At 47.6% G+C, this 13,461-nt stretch overlaps 1 protein-coding gene across 2 annotated transcripts in view; it reads right to left on the reverse strand.

The window, feature by feature from the left end:
- The window catches only part of ADPRH (ADP-ribosylarginine hydrolase), a 17,210-nt gene extending 14,908 nt beyond the window's left edge, over positions 1 to 2,302 (reverse strand). Inside the window, exon 1 of one of the 2 annotated variants that reach the window (XM_019528710.1) lies at positions 2,176 to 2,302. Coding sequence is in view for 1 of the 2 variants with exons in the window: in XM_019528709.1 (XP_019384254.1) it covers positions 1,496 to 1,525 (30 nt within the window). In the remaining variant the exon portion in view is untranslated. Of the gene's footprint in view, positions 1 to 1,495; positions 1,600 to 2,175 lie in introns of those variants that run through there. The other variant, XM_019528709.1, reaches the window with a different exon arrangement.
- Positions 2,303 to 13,461: the final 11,159 nt, after the last annotated feature.

A 13,461-nucleotide genomic window follows, 5' to 3' on the forward strand; every position in this document is an offset into this window, starting at 1 on the left:
CGGACTTGATGATCTGCTCAGGTCCCTTCCGACCCTACTAACTATGAAACCTGAGGTGATGGGCCTGATATTTTTAAGAGCGGTGAACAACTGGGAATGCCATAGCTACCCCTTCCAGATCTCCTTCATGCCCAGTAAAGCTCAGATTTTTGGAGGGCAGAGGACGTGAGAGAGAGCCTAGCGCTGTGAAAAGGAAATGTCATTTGCTCAGTGCACTGTGCCCAGACCTCTTTGGGAAATGCTGCCATAGCTTTTAATTTGGGCAGGCTTTTACCAGGTGTGGTCAAGGGCTGGGGGGAGCGGCTGTTTGGGGATGTCTTATTTAGGGCTGCCATATTTCCAGTTCCAAAGAGGACACCTGTTGCATTGTGGGGGGCAGTGATACAGAAATAGCAATGTCCTGCCCATTCTGTTGCCCCTCACTCCCGACCCACAGCCCTCTCCTCCCCCCAGCCCTGCAGTGCCTCACCGCTGCCCAGCCCCTCCAAGCAAAGGCACCAGCCCTGCCACACAGCTCCCTGCTGCCCCTGAAGGACTCCCCAGCCCCTGCTGGAGGGGCAGGCACATCCCCCTGTCCTGCTGCAGCCCCCAGTGCCAACAGGCACTCGCCCCCCCCATGCCCTCATCCCCTCCACAGCCACCCACACCCCTGCATAATCCGCAAGCCCTGGCCCTCCAACCCCCACTAGCAATAGACTTACCTGCATCTATCTGCAGAGCTGCTTCCCCCCCCGCCCCACACACACACACTTGGCTGCCTGCTGGCTGCATGCGTGTATATGCACACTTGGAGGAAGGGCAGTTGGAGGCAGGGGGTGCCATTTCCCCCAGCCCCAAGCAGCTCCTTGCTGGAGCAAGCTGGGAAAAAGTCTGAAAAACCCATCCAGACAAAGATTGGAGGATCCAAAAGAGGATGTGTCCAGGAAAACCGGGATGTATAGTAACACCCTACCTTATTACTTGCTATTTTTTTTAGCCTATGCTATTTTATCTGTTGCTTTATATTTATATTGCAGGGGGAGGGGTAGGAGGCTGCAAGACACCCCCAGCCCTTCTTAAGGGGGTGCAGCACAGAAATCAAACAAACAGGGGAATCAACTTGGGCTGAACTGCGGGACTGGGTAGCAGGAGACCCCCAGCTTCGTGCCCTGGGAGGCCCCGTGGGACCAACAATTGCAGCCCCCCAGGCCTGCTGGCATTGTGGGAGGGAGCTGCTGTCCCCTCCAGCCTGGGAAAGGCTGCCTGGGGCAGGGTGGCGCTCAGCTTGGCTTACGCTTTTGGTGTCTCTGGGGGCTGCCCCAGGCGAAGCAGGCTGCGACCTGCATGCCTGCCCCAGGGCCGGTGTCTGGCGGTTTCCCTTGCACGTGATTTCTTTGTAGGACTGCACTTGCCTGTACCACATGCGAGGAGCCACAGGCAGCAGATGAAAAGAGGGGATTTACCCTGGGACCTGCTGGGAAAAGCAATGCCAGAGTTAAACGGGAGAAGTACTTGCATTTTGATAGAAGAACAAGGCCTGCGTCATGGTGAATGTGAAAGCAGTCACTTCCTTTCCAAGGGCTGCCCCTATTGGCAGGCAGTGCTGTCATTCACCGTCGCAGCCTGCCTGGGATACTTCAAAGACTGGAGTGGGGGAGTGGGGAGAGAGGAAATGGATTGAGGCAAAGGAGCTGAACGATCAAATGTGCGAATACAAAAGGGGGAGCAAGGCCTCAGCCTGTAGTGCTGCGGAGAGAGACTGGCGGCAGGGTGGGGAGGCAACACTGACACTGTTATGTGCTTCAGGAGGAGTGCTGCATGTAACATTGGGTGCTATGCTGCAGGAAAGACTCCGAGACATGGGAAAGAATCCAAAAGAGAACAACGCAAAGTATTAGCTTTCTAGAAAACCCGGCCTGGGAGGAAAGTTCAAAAGAAACGGGACTTGTTTTCATCTAGAGCAAAACAACAGACATAAAGGGGCTTAGAGAGAGTGTGAACATTTTTCTGTATCTAAAGGGGCAGGACAGTAAGTGTGGCCCTTAATTTGCCTTCAGGGGGTGAGATCCTCTTTCACAACACCAAGGAAATTGCTGGTAGAGGAACTTGTACAGGAAAGGGGATTTGGACTAGGACTCCAGGACACTGCAGTAAACCACTCCACAGCAATATGCAAACTCATTACTAATACGTCACCTTTTAACTTGTTCGGGTAGTTAATCTCTAAGGTTGCTGCTTGGTCAGCTGCTTGTTACCTGAACACATACAAAAAAACTAGAACTCTTGATTCCAAAACTATACCTGTTATTAGACCAACTGGGAAATCGCAAGAAAAGTGTCCTTTTCTGCAAGCTTCCGGCATCAAAGTACTCCTGGATAAAGTCCCTCCATGAGACTCTGGGAAATATATAGATGGTACAAGATGGTCAGAAGTCCCCATAGGCAGGAAATAAACTTCACTTGTGCACAGAGGGAGCGGCAGCTGAAAGGCTGTCCCTCTGGGGCCATGCGAGTGTCTTTGTGAGCGGTGCTGAGCATCTCTTGGATGTGTAGATCCAGTAGAAGTCCTTCCCTGGAGGTGTCAGATGGCAGGCAGGGAGGTGAAAAATCTTTCTTGTTGTTCTGCAATGACGTTTAAAATCCAAAAGCAGCTAAAATTCAGCTTCTTCCAAATTTCAGGGGTGTACTCGGACCAACATGGCTATCCTAAGTGCTATCTGGTGGACAGTGGTGCTAATATACCTCCCAGTATTCAGCAGGCAGCCTTCAGGCTCTGCAGGACATGTCACTTCAATTTTAATGGCATACCTGGCTATGCTTGCCACACCCTTCTGTTTAAGTTAAGGTAATAAACCTAACGTGTAAGCCTGATTTATGATGATTTCCCTTTGACTATTAGCTTACTCACCTTTACTAACTCCTGCTCTTGCTTCACTCAGGCACATACAAAGTGATCTTTTTTTTTTTTTTTGTAAGGTCTCTTTTGCCTGACAACAAGGTTAAAAACTTCAGCTCAGCCTTGGTTCGTACAACATTTGTTATTTTTGCATCGCTGTGGTTCATGCAACTTAATGATAAGCTCAGCTCTTGCTCTTGCATTTAAGGAATAAGGAAATGTGGTTGAGGGATTAATGCAAAGATTCTCAACCAGGGTGCCAGGGCACCCTGGGGAGTCTTCAGATCCTTTCAGGGGTGCCATGGTGTAATAGCCACTGTTAGGTATACAAGCTAAACCAGAGAGTTTGTCGACATTAGGGCTGGAAGGGACCTCGTAAGATCATCTGGTCCAGCCCCGTGCCCCAGGGGCAGGAATTCAGCTGGGGTCAAAGGATCCCAGCAAGATGGGTGTCCAAATGTTTCTTAAAAGAGTCCGGAGCAGGTGCTTGCACCGCCCCTGGAGAGAGTCTATTCCAAGCCTTGGGGCCTCAGACAATAAAGAAGTTCTTCCTTATGTCCAGTCTGAAACGGTCTGGAAGGCATTTGTAACTTTTTGACCTTGTCATCCCCTGAGGCGCTCTGGTGAACAGGCGTTCCCCCAGATCCTGGTGTACACCCCTATATTAAAGTTTTGTTTATTAAAAGAAAACGTAATTGAGCCCTTCTTCCACTAGGTGTCACTCTTGCTTTCCAGAACACTGTACGCCAGTGCTTCCTTACACTGGCACCAAAATTACATTCAATAATCAATAGCAACAGGAGTACCAGAGGGCAGTGGTAGCAAGCTAATTGACTGTTAGTAGCAGTGGATCACACTTTTGTGCAGAGGAGACTGTAGCTTTGCCCAGGCTTGCCCCAGGTCACACGGTGAATCCGTATTAGAAGTGGTATTAGCGCACTGGTCTCCTGTTTTGTGAGAAGGCGGGGTAGATATGCACACCTCTGTCTTGTGGCCAGAGCACAAGACCATGCTGCCTCCCTGCAAGTGACAGCTGATATGAAGATCTTTACTTCTTTTACACGTCTACTCAGAGATCAAAAGAGCATTTCTTCCCAAAGCAGAAGCAATGGATCTTTGGATATTCGAGGGGGGGAGGAGTAGGGAAAAAGTCAAGTCCACAAGCTGCAGAAACTGCATGTAGCATGCTGCCTGATTAGAAGGGAGGAAAATAAAGCTAAGCTTGGAGCTGAGGTGAATTTGCCTTTGATCCTTCTCACTCATGGTGTTGAGCCACTTCTAAATCTGTGCTGTTTACGGGACTATTGCCATGGGTGGATCTAGGATTTGAAAGTGGGAGGGCACAGTGGTGCAGTACATCCTGTAACACAACACATTTTTCTTTATTAGTAAAGATTCTGTTTTTTTCTATAACAAGGGCCTAACATATTAGTTTAAGAGACAAGCAAAAACAAATATAATTGAATTGGGGGAGGGAGGACTGACTGCCAGCTCCAGGATAAGGCAGGCACCTGGTGCCAGGACCGTTTAGCTGTTACCCCAGCCTGGCCATGGACAGGCTCCCTGCACCCACGGGTGGGTCCCCCACACACTCCACCATGGCCCCAAAGTTTCCCTCAATGTCCTTTATGCATTGCCCCTCCCACCTCAACTGCCTTGACTCCATTCAGTCCCCTGTTATCCCACATATTCCCTATGCTCAGCCCCACCCTATCGTGCCCCAAGCCCCATCAAATACCATCATCCTCTTCACACCTCACTGACTTCTACCCCCCATATTGTGCCCCACAAATTTACTGCATCCTGAATATGCCCCCTGACCCTTTACCATCTCCCTTATACCTCACTGAGCCCTGCCATGCCAGTCTAAGCATTTAAACATCACTGCAGCCCCCACACTCCTGGGCTCCCCCTACCACCATCCCTCTTGCTCCCAACCTCCCTCAAATTCATTTTTACCCGTACAGCCCCCATCATGCCCCTTGGCCCCCAACCCACCCTAGAAAACTAGGGCTGGAAGGGACCTCAGGAATCATCTTGTCCAACCCCCTGCTCAAAGCAGGACCAGCCCCAACTAGACCATCCCAGTCAAGGCTTTGTCCAGCCGGGTCTTAAAGACCTCCAAGGATGGCGATTCCACCACTTCTCTGGGTGATCTGTTCAGTGCTTCACCACCCTCCTTGTGAGAGTTTTTCCCAATATCCAACCTAACTTCCTTTGCTGCAGTTTCAAACCATTGCTCCTTGTTCTGTCATCTGCCACCACTGAGAACAGTCTAGTTCCATCCTCTCTGGAACCACCTTTCAGGTAGTTGAAGGCTGTTTATTAGATCCCCACTCAGTCTTCTCTTCTGCAAACTAAATAAACCCCATTCCTTCAGCGTCTCCTCAGAAGTCATGTGCCCCAGTCCCCTAACCATTTTTGTTACCCTTTGCCGGACTCTCTCCAACTTGTCCACATCCTTTCTGTAGTGGGGGACCTAAAGCTGGACAAAGTACTCCAGGTGTGACCTCACCAGTGCAGAATAGAGAGGAAAAATTACTTCTCTCGATCTGCTGGCAACACTCCTACTACCAGCCCAGTATGCTGTTAGCCTCTTTCACAACAAGGGCACACTGTTGGCTCATTCAGCTTATTGTCCACTGTGACCCCCAGGTCCTTTTTTGCAGAGCTACTGCTTAGCCAGCTAGTCTCAAACCTGTCCTGGTGCATGGAATTGTTATGTCCTAAGTGCAGGACTTTGTACTTTTCCTTATTGAACTTCATGAGATTTCTTTTGGCTCTATCCTCCAATTTGTCTAGGTCACCCTGAATCCTAGCCCTACCCTCCAGCATATTTACTACTCCCCGCATCTTGGTGTCATCCACAAACTTGCTGAGAGTGCAATCCATTCCATCTTCCCGTATCATTAATGAAGATGTTGAACAAAACCAGCCCCAGGAAGAATCCCAAGGGTGCTCCACTTCATACCAGCTGCCAACTAGATATCGAGCCAGCAATCAATACCCATTGAGTCTGACTATCCAGCCAGCTTTCTATCCATCTTATAGTCCATTCATGTACCCCATACTTCCTTAATTTGCTTGCAATGCTGTGGAAGAGTGTAGAAAAAGAAAGACTTGCTAAAATCAAGGTATATCACATCCACTTCTTCCCCTGTATCCACAGAGCCAGTTATCTCATCATAAAAGGCTGTTTGGTTGGTCAGGCATGACCTGCCCTTGGTGAATCCATGCTGACTGTTCCTGATCATCTTCTCCTCCAAGCACTTAGAAATGGATTCATTAAGGACCTGCTCCATGATTTTTCCAGGGGCTGAGGTCTGCAGTTGTCTGAATCCTCCATCTTCCCTTTCTTAAAGATGGGCACTATGTTTGGCTTTTTCCAATCATCTGGGACCTCCCCCGATTGCCATGAGTTTGCAGAGATAATGGCTAGTGACTATGCAATCACATAGGCCAACTCCTTCACCACCTTGGATGCACTGCATCCAGGCCTATGGACTTGTACACATCCACCTTTTCTAACTTGGTCTTTCATCACTGAGGGCTGCTTATCTTCTCCTCAAACTGTGCTGCCCAGTGCAGTAGTCGGGGAGCTGACCTTGCCGTGAAGAGAGAGGTACAAGAGGCATTGCGTACTTTAGCCTTTTCCTCACTTGTCTCTAGGTTGCCTCCCCCATTTAGTAAGGGACTCACACTTTCCCTAATCTTCCTCTTGTTGCTGACATACTTGTAGAAACTCTTCTTGTTATCGTTCATGTCCCTTGTTAGCTACAGCTCCACTTGCACTTTGATCTTTCAGAGCAGGGGCTTGTTGGTTTATTGGTAGGATTCTTACTTTGGTGTAAGAGGTCCTGAGCTCAAATCCCAGGTGAGCCTGCTGGTGGCAAGGGGTGGTGCACCCCTTCATTCTTAAGGCCCATCTTGCTGGGATCATTTGATCCCAGCAGTCTTCCTGCCCATATGCAGGGGGGCTGGACCTGATGATCTGTAAGGTCCCTTCCAGCCCCTAATGGCTATGAAACTCTTTAATCCCTGTATGTCTGAGCAATGTTCCTATACTCTTCCCTAGTATTCTATCTAAGCTTCAACTTCTTGTAAGCTTCCTTTTTTGTGTTTAATCTCACCGAAGAGTTCTCTGCTAAACCGAGCTCGTTGCCTTCCATATTTGCTATTCTTCCTGCACATCAGGATGGTTTGTTCCTGCATTCTCAGTAAGATTTCTTTAAAATACAACCAGCTCTCCTGGACTCCTTTCCCCCTCAGACTGGCCTCCCAGAGCATCCTGCCCATCGGTTCCCTAAGGGAGTCAAAGTCTGCTTTTCTGAAGTCCAGGGTCCTTACTCTGCAGCTCTTCTTCCTTCCTTTTGTCCTGATCCTGAATGTGATCATCCTGTGGTCACTGCTGCCCAAGTTATCATCCACTTCTACATCCCCCACCACTTCTTCCCTGTTTGTGAGTAGCAAGTCAAGAAGAGCATGGGCTCTAGTTGGTCTTTGCAACACTTTCACCAGGAAGTTGTCTTCAAAGCTCTCTGAAAACTTCCTGGATGACTGGATTGCCTGTGCATTGCTATACTGTCCCCCATGAGAACCAGGGCTTGTGATCTGGAAACTTCCACTAGTTGTCTGAAGAAAGCCTCATCTGCCTCATCCCCCTGGTCCGGTGGTCTGTAGCAGACACTCAACATGACATCACCCTTGTTGCTTTCCCCTCTAACCCTAGGCCCATTAAAAGTCTCTGGGTTATCTCCAGTTCCATACTGGAGCTCTGAGCAGTCATACGGCTCTTTTACATAATGCACAACTCCTTCTCTTCTGCCCTGCCTGTCCTTCCTGAACAGTTTGTACCCATCCATGTCAGTGCTCCAGTCATGCACGCTATCCCACCAAGTCTCTGTTATTCCAACCACATCGTATTTCCTTGACTGTGTGAGGATTTCCAGTTCTTCCTGCTTGTTTCCCAGGTGCCGTGCATTCGCGTACAGACAGCTGAGGTGACTAGCCAATCGCCCTACTTTCTCAGGAGGAATGAGACCTCCCCAGTTGCCCCCTCCTCCTCATGCTTCCTCCAGATCTCCCACTTCCCCATGTACCTCAGGGCTTTGGTCTCCATCCCCTGGTGAACCTAATTTAAAGCCCTCCTCACTGGGTTAGCGAGCCTGTCTACAAACCCCTCCCAAACAGTTCTCCTTCCCCTCACAGCCCCCAACAATGAGGCCAGGGCTTTAATTTCCCCCTACCCGCCACTGCCCACCCCTCCCTGCAGCATGCCCCTAGCCAGCCTCTGCTGCCCTTCCCATATCATACAGAACGAAACAGAGGTGGGGAAGGACTTTCTTCAGCTAGTGGCAGTCCCGCTCCCTGGGATGACCAGCTCTTCTGGATCTGTCCATGCCCAGCTTTATCCTGCCCTGCTTGTGCCACTGGTTTACCCTCCCTCAGCCCATGTCATCTGCTGTAATTTATCCCTTTGCTTCACACTTGCAACTGCTTTCTGCTTCTGCTCTTGGCACCACACAGCTTGGCCTGCCTTAGCCGGGCTCTTCCCCTCCTTGTCTCTTATTTGTTGTGGGTTGCAAAACTCCTGGGAGCCAAGCCACCTCATAGTTTCCTTTGTAGCAACATAATTTTCTTACTGGAAATGCTGGGAGGAACAGCAAAACGTTAGCAAGTATAAATAACAGACAAGATAGTTGTTAGAAGAAAGACTAGCTTGATTAGAGAAAGATAGAAGGCTGAACAAGGGGAGGGATGAGTTTAGCAGGAATTGAGCACATAAATTGAGCCACAATAGGTGCTTGTACATGTGATGATGTCCCTGTGTACACTTGAGTAAAATTTCCCTTTGTGTGGCTTAATGGCATCACTCTTTAAATGGGTGTGAATTTGGGTGGTTTTAAATGAGTTTGCATTTTCCACGTTTGTTACAACTTGGGATGTTGCAGCCATTAATCTGTCAGCTCACGGCCCGGGCTGTAAGAGAGGCTGTCCTTTGCTAAAGGATCAGGCCCCTGTGGCCTCCAGGACTCCTGGGGCCACCTGGGAATGGATAGCTTGCTTCTCAGGAAGCACAGAGAGGCAGCAGGAGGGCGGCTGGGTGTGCTGGTGGCCGGAAAAGGCAGCAGGTGTGGTGCACAGGGTGCTGGAAGCCTGGGCAGGCTCAGGGAAGAGTTGGATCAGGCACCTCCAAGTGCCACAGAGGGAAGGACTGGAGCCACCAGCAGCTCTTTGGGCATGTTAGTGCTACAATACTTTACTGAATCTGGCCTCATATAGAAAGTGTCATGCTCATGGGGTGTTTCCAGGATATGTGTATTGTCTTGTATACAGATATTAAGGGTTTTAATGCAATGGAAATAAAATTATTAAAGGTGTTTTAAAGAAATAGCTTGGGTGGATCATTGTCGATAGTGCAAGAGCAAGAGATTCGGCATCTCTGCAGAGCTGCCTTCCTGCCAGCTCACAGCAAGAGCAGGCTTCAGGAGTGGTTCTCATGCCTGTTTCTGAGATGACTTTCTCTACTTGACGATTCCAGGAAGCAAAAATCCCAGGGGATGGGGAACCAGAACCCCATCCTCTTACCAGTGCTCAAGGAGAGCTGTGCAGCTCCTGGCTTTTGGTGACTGAACTGGAATATAAGCGTAAACCATTTGGGTCGTGGCCAATGTCTGCAAACATTTTTCTTTAATTTTTTCCTTGTTATGTAACCCTTGCAAAACTCTTTTAAAAGTCAGTTGTGAATTGAAATCATGTTAACAGGAAAAATCGAAACCTTTTGTTAAAAAAATGCCAGAGTGAAACATTTTGACTCTCCCCGCACCGCTTACATAATTTATTTACTGACTTGAGCCTCAGTTTGTGAATAGCTGTGGTTCCCCTATCATATATATATATAAATTTGATTTTATACTTGTATTTGCCTCAGCTCTCTTTCCTCCCACTTTGAGTTCTCTAGTTTATCGTCTGTGCTTCAAACATTTGAGATCTCTCCACCACAGCACAGAACTCTGCTGGGTTCAAGCTAGTCTTTTTGAGGTCTCATGACCAGTCTTACTAGTCAGTTAGTGACTGTGGGTTGCAATAGGGCTCACTGTTGTTAGCGTTGCTTCCTTAAGGTTGCATATCTTGCCTATATATAGTTACAGCAGATGATTATACCAGGTGCCTGACTCTAGGCTTGGTGGCTGGGCAAGGAAGGGAGGGAAACAAGAAGTAGGAATAAGATGCACTGGGCTCACATGGGTAGGGGTAGTGTATGATGTTATGTTGAGACATCCTTTCTGACTATGCAGATGAAGGGGTCATCAGCCACTGGTTCCAGTGTGGACCAGGCATTCCGATTCCACATCCACATGAGAAAGTGTTAATGCCTAGAATATTCAGAAATCCCCTGCATGTATGACAGAATGCAAGGGTAGTTTGGTAGCAGTCCTTGGGGATTTCAGGCCAATCAAAAAATGCAGCCCTGGCCATGAGCACAACCTCTGGGGAATTTGGGGGCAGTCAAGAATGCGATGTCGGACATGGGCCCTGGGGAATTTTGGGGTAACTGAGAATGCAGTTGCTGGGCTTGGGCATCTGCCCTAGGGACTTTGGTGGTTTAATATTCAGTGAACATTCAAATATTTGCTGCTTGTCTGTGTATCATTGTGCATGTGGGTTTCAGAGGCATCTGGTACTGATCAATCTGGTTGCCTGAACAAGTGGGAAGAGGAGTTTCTATATTGCAACACAGACAGCAGCACCCGCCTCCCATCTCTGGTTCATTTATTTAGACTGTTAAGCAGTTCACCAGTTTGATCAAATACCAAACTACTTAAAGTGGGGTGCTCTGTTCCATGTGAGCTACATCGGGGCTGCTGGGGGTGCCAGAGGAAGAGAACTTAGTTTAATTAGGCTACCAGTGATCAGTGGCTTATGCTGCAATTACTGATTGTAAGAGACCCTCCAGGATCTCCCAGTGGAAGGATAGGAGAATGTTTTTGCATTAGCACAATGCATAGTGACACTGGCATGTGGAGCATAGCATTACTTCATGGCTCCTGATTTTTATCAGTTTTTAGGAAACTGAAACCAAAACATGTGTTGGAGGCCAACAGTTTGTGAAGATGTCATGCTGAAAGGAAGGGGATCAAGCCAGTGAGAAAGCTCCATGGGGGCAGCAAAGAGCCATCCAATACTAACCTCAAATTAGTCTTCTGAACCTTAATTAGCCAAGGCTCGTAGTATTCCCATGAGAGATACAGTCAACTCTGGGGAAGTAGGCTACATCAGTGCAAACATCTCTCCAGGTTACTGTGTTAGACCATGAGGCTGACATCACAGTGCAGGTTTAGACTTTGTTCACAGTGTGAACAGTTAGGTTATCTGATTCTTTTTTTATTTTTTTTTTTTGTGGTGGGTTGGTTGATTTTGTTTTTTGAGTTGGTGAAAACTTAGCTGATGGCACACACAAGGGCAGACAGTATGGTCTCGCTGACCTGGCCTAGTACCAGCTCAGCGAATGTGTCCAGGACGCCGGTCGACAGCCAGCTCCTGCAAAATCAATAGTTTTGCTTTACGTGTCTTGTGCAAAAGGGATGTTCTCTTTGAACAAAAACAAAGGATACTCATTATGCCTCTTGGAGGAGCTCCCTCAAGCCCTTTTTGAGCGTGGGGGCAGATCTGAGGTGTAAGGTAATTGTTCTGAGTTGCTCTACATTATACACCCCGGAGCCAGAGAAAGGTGTAAGCTACTTTGACTTGCATCTTCTAATCGAAAGTAGATTAACCCCAACCGAGATCTCTTTAGACATCCATAGGTTAGGCCTAACTGCATGGAAGCGAATCTAAAGGAGTGAAGGGACTGTAGTTTTCACCACCTTACATTGTAACTTCTTTTTTTTTTCTTTTTTTTTTTTAGCTCAGCATTTCAAAATTAACCCTCTAAGGGATCTTCCACTCAGCAGCATGTGCCTTACAGCACATTCATTTAGCAGTAATTACAGTACTAATAACTAACACCTAACTCTTTTAATAGCACTTTTAAAATTATGTGCAGTTGATTTGTTCTGTGGTTCTCAGTAGGGGAAGATTTCTGGGGTTGCCCATAGCTTTAGGTTGCTGGCTTGAATAAAAGGTTAGCATCATTTTTTGCCCTTCTGGTGGTCAGTAAATAACAATAACAGCAACAACAGCTCATGAATAAATAGTCTCATCTAGTTTCTTTAAGTTAACAGGTTAAATCTGGATGTAAGTACACTTCAAACAAACAATTAGCTAACCAGTCAGGGCTGATTTAGCTATCTGCTTGGCAGCCCACCTGGACAGTCAGTGGTAAATATGGTTAATTGCTGTTAACAATATGACAATTAACAATACAGTGAACATTGTTGGCTTGAATGCTAAAAGCAGTTGTGAAAAGTCCACTAAGCTTCCTTGTTGAAACAGGTAACTGGAAGGAGAGCTGTCTCCAAACACAGGTACATGTCTCAAAACAGAGCTGTGTGAATCTGCTCAGGAATTCAAATGGTCTGTGTGGAGGGGCTATCTACGCCTGGCTCTGGCTCTGGCTCTGGCTCTGGCTCTGGGTGGAAGTCGGTGAGAGGCATGCATGTAGAAGAGGAACAGCCTGGTCTAAGAAGTAGCGCATTATTACACAGAAAGAGACAGTTAAGAAAGTGCAGCACAGTCACTGAAGTCTGGGTGCAGTGATGCTAAGAAAAAGCTTGAGGGGAAGGAAGCGGGGGAATGCACTGTTTGAAAGAAGTGTGGACTTGTGAGCAGGGAACCTGTGCATTTACAAAAGCAGGGCTGTGTGCCTTTTAAAGCAAGCAGAACTTCCCCCAAAGTCCCTGCCTTTGCCATCCAGTTTCTCGTGCTAACTGGAACAACTTTCAAGAGCCCAAATTACTGACTAATTACGTGAGTCAAAAGGGATGGCAGTATTCCTCTATGCCTTCCATCCTCTGTCCACATATATTAACATGAGAGTCAGTTACTGAAAAGGATGGTTCACAGCCCAGAGTAGATCTTTATGGGGACATATTGTTTTCTTTTAAGAAAAGGTTTTAGGTTATGTTTCCCCCTAAACATCAACTTAGTATTTGTTTGAGCCTTTAGCTGCACTAAACTGTTTCTGGTGGAAGGGGCGGGGATCCATATGTTGACTTGAATTGTTCCAAAACAGAAGCAAAGAGTATCTAAAATTACAGACTAAGTTCTGACTTCAGCTCAGTCATTGAAGGAGCACTGTTTGAATTGGAGGTTTTCAAAATCTCGCGTAGCGTGATAAAGAAAATGTCTTCTGGCCATCTCTCTCACTCACAGTGCAGCTACAACAGCTGTTTACATGGACATACATAGGGAAGTGTTAATGGATTTCAGATGCCTTCAACACTGTGCAGCTGGTGGGCACAAAGTAGTGCCCATGTGATGGATTAGGACATGATCTACAGTAGGGGAATTCCAATTTTAATGGATGCGGCCCTGACTAAAAGTCAGGTCTAGATTTTATTCCTGCCTCTATGATGTGTGTGCCTGAGTGTGTTATGTGCTCACTCTGCACCTTGTGCAATGGGGATGAAGAGGAGGAGGAGGAT

The sequence above is a fragment of the Crocodylus porosus genome, unplaced genomic scaffold (assembly GCF_001723895.1).
Source record: "Crocodylus porosus isolate Cpor-Errol unplaced genomic scaffold, CroPor_comp1, whole genome shotgun sequence".
Lineage (NCBI taxonomy): Eukaryota > Metazoa > Chordata > Crocodylia > Crocodylidae > Crocodylus > Crocodylus porosus.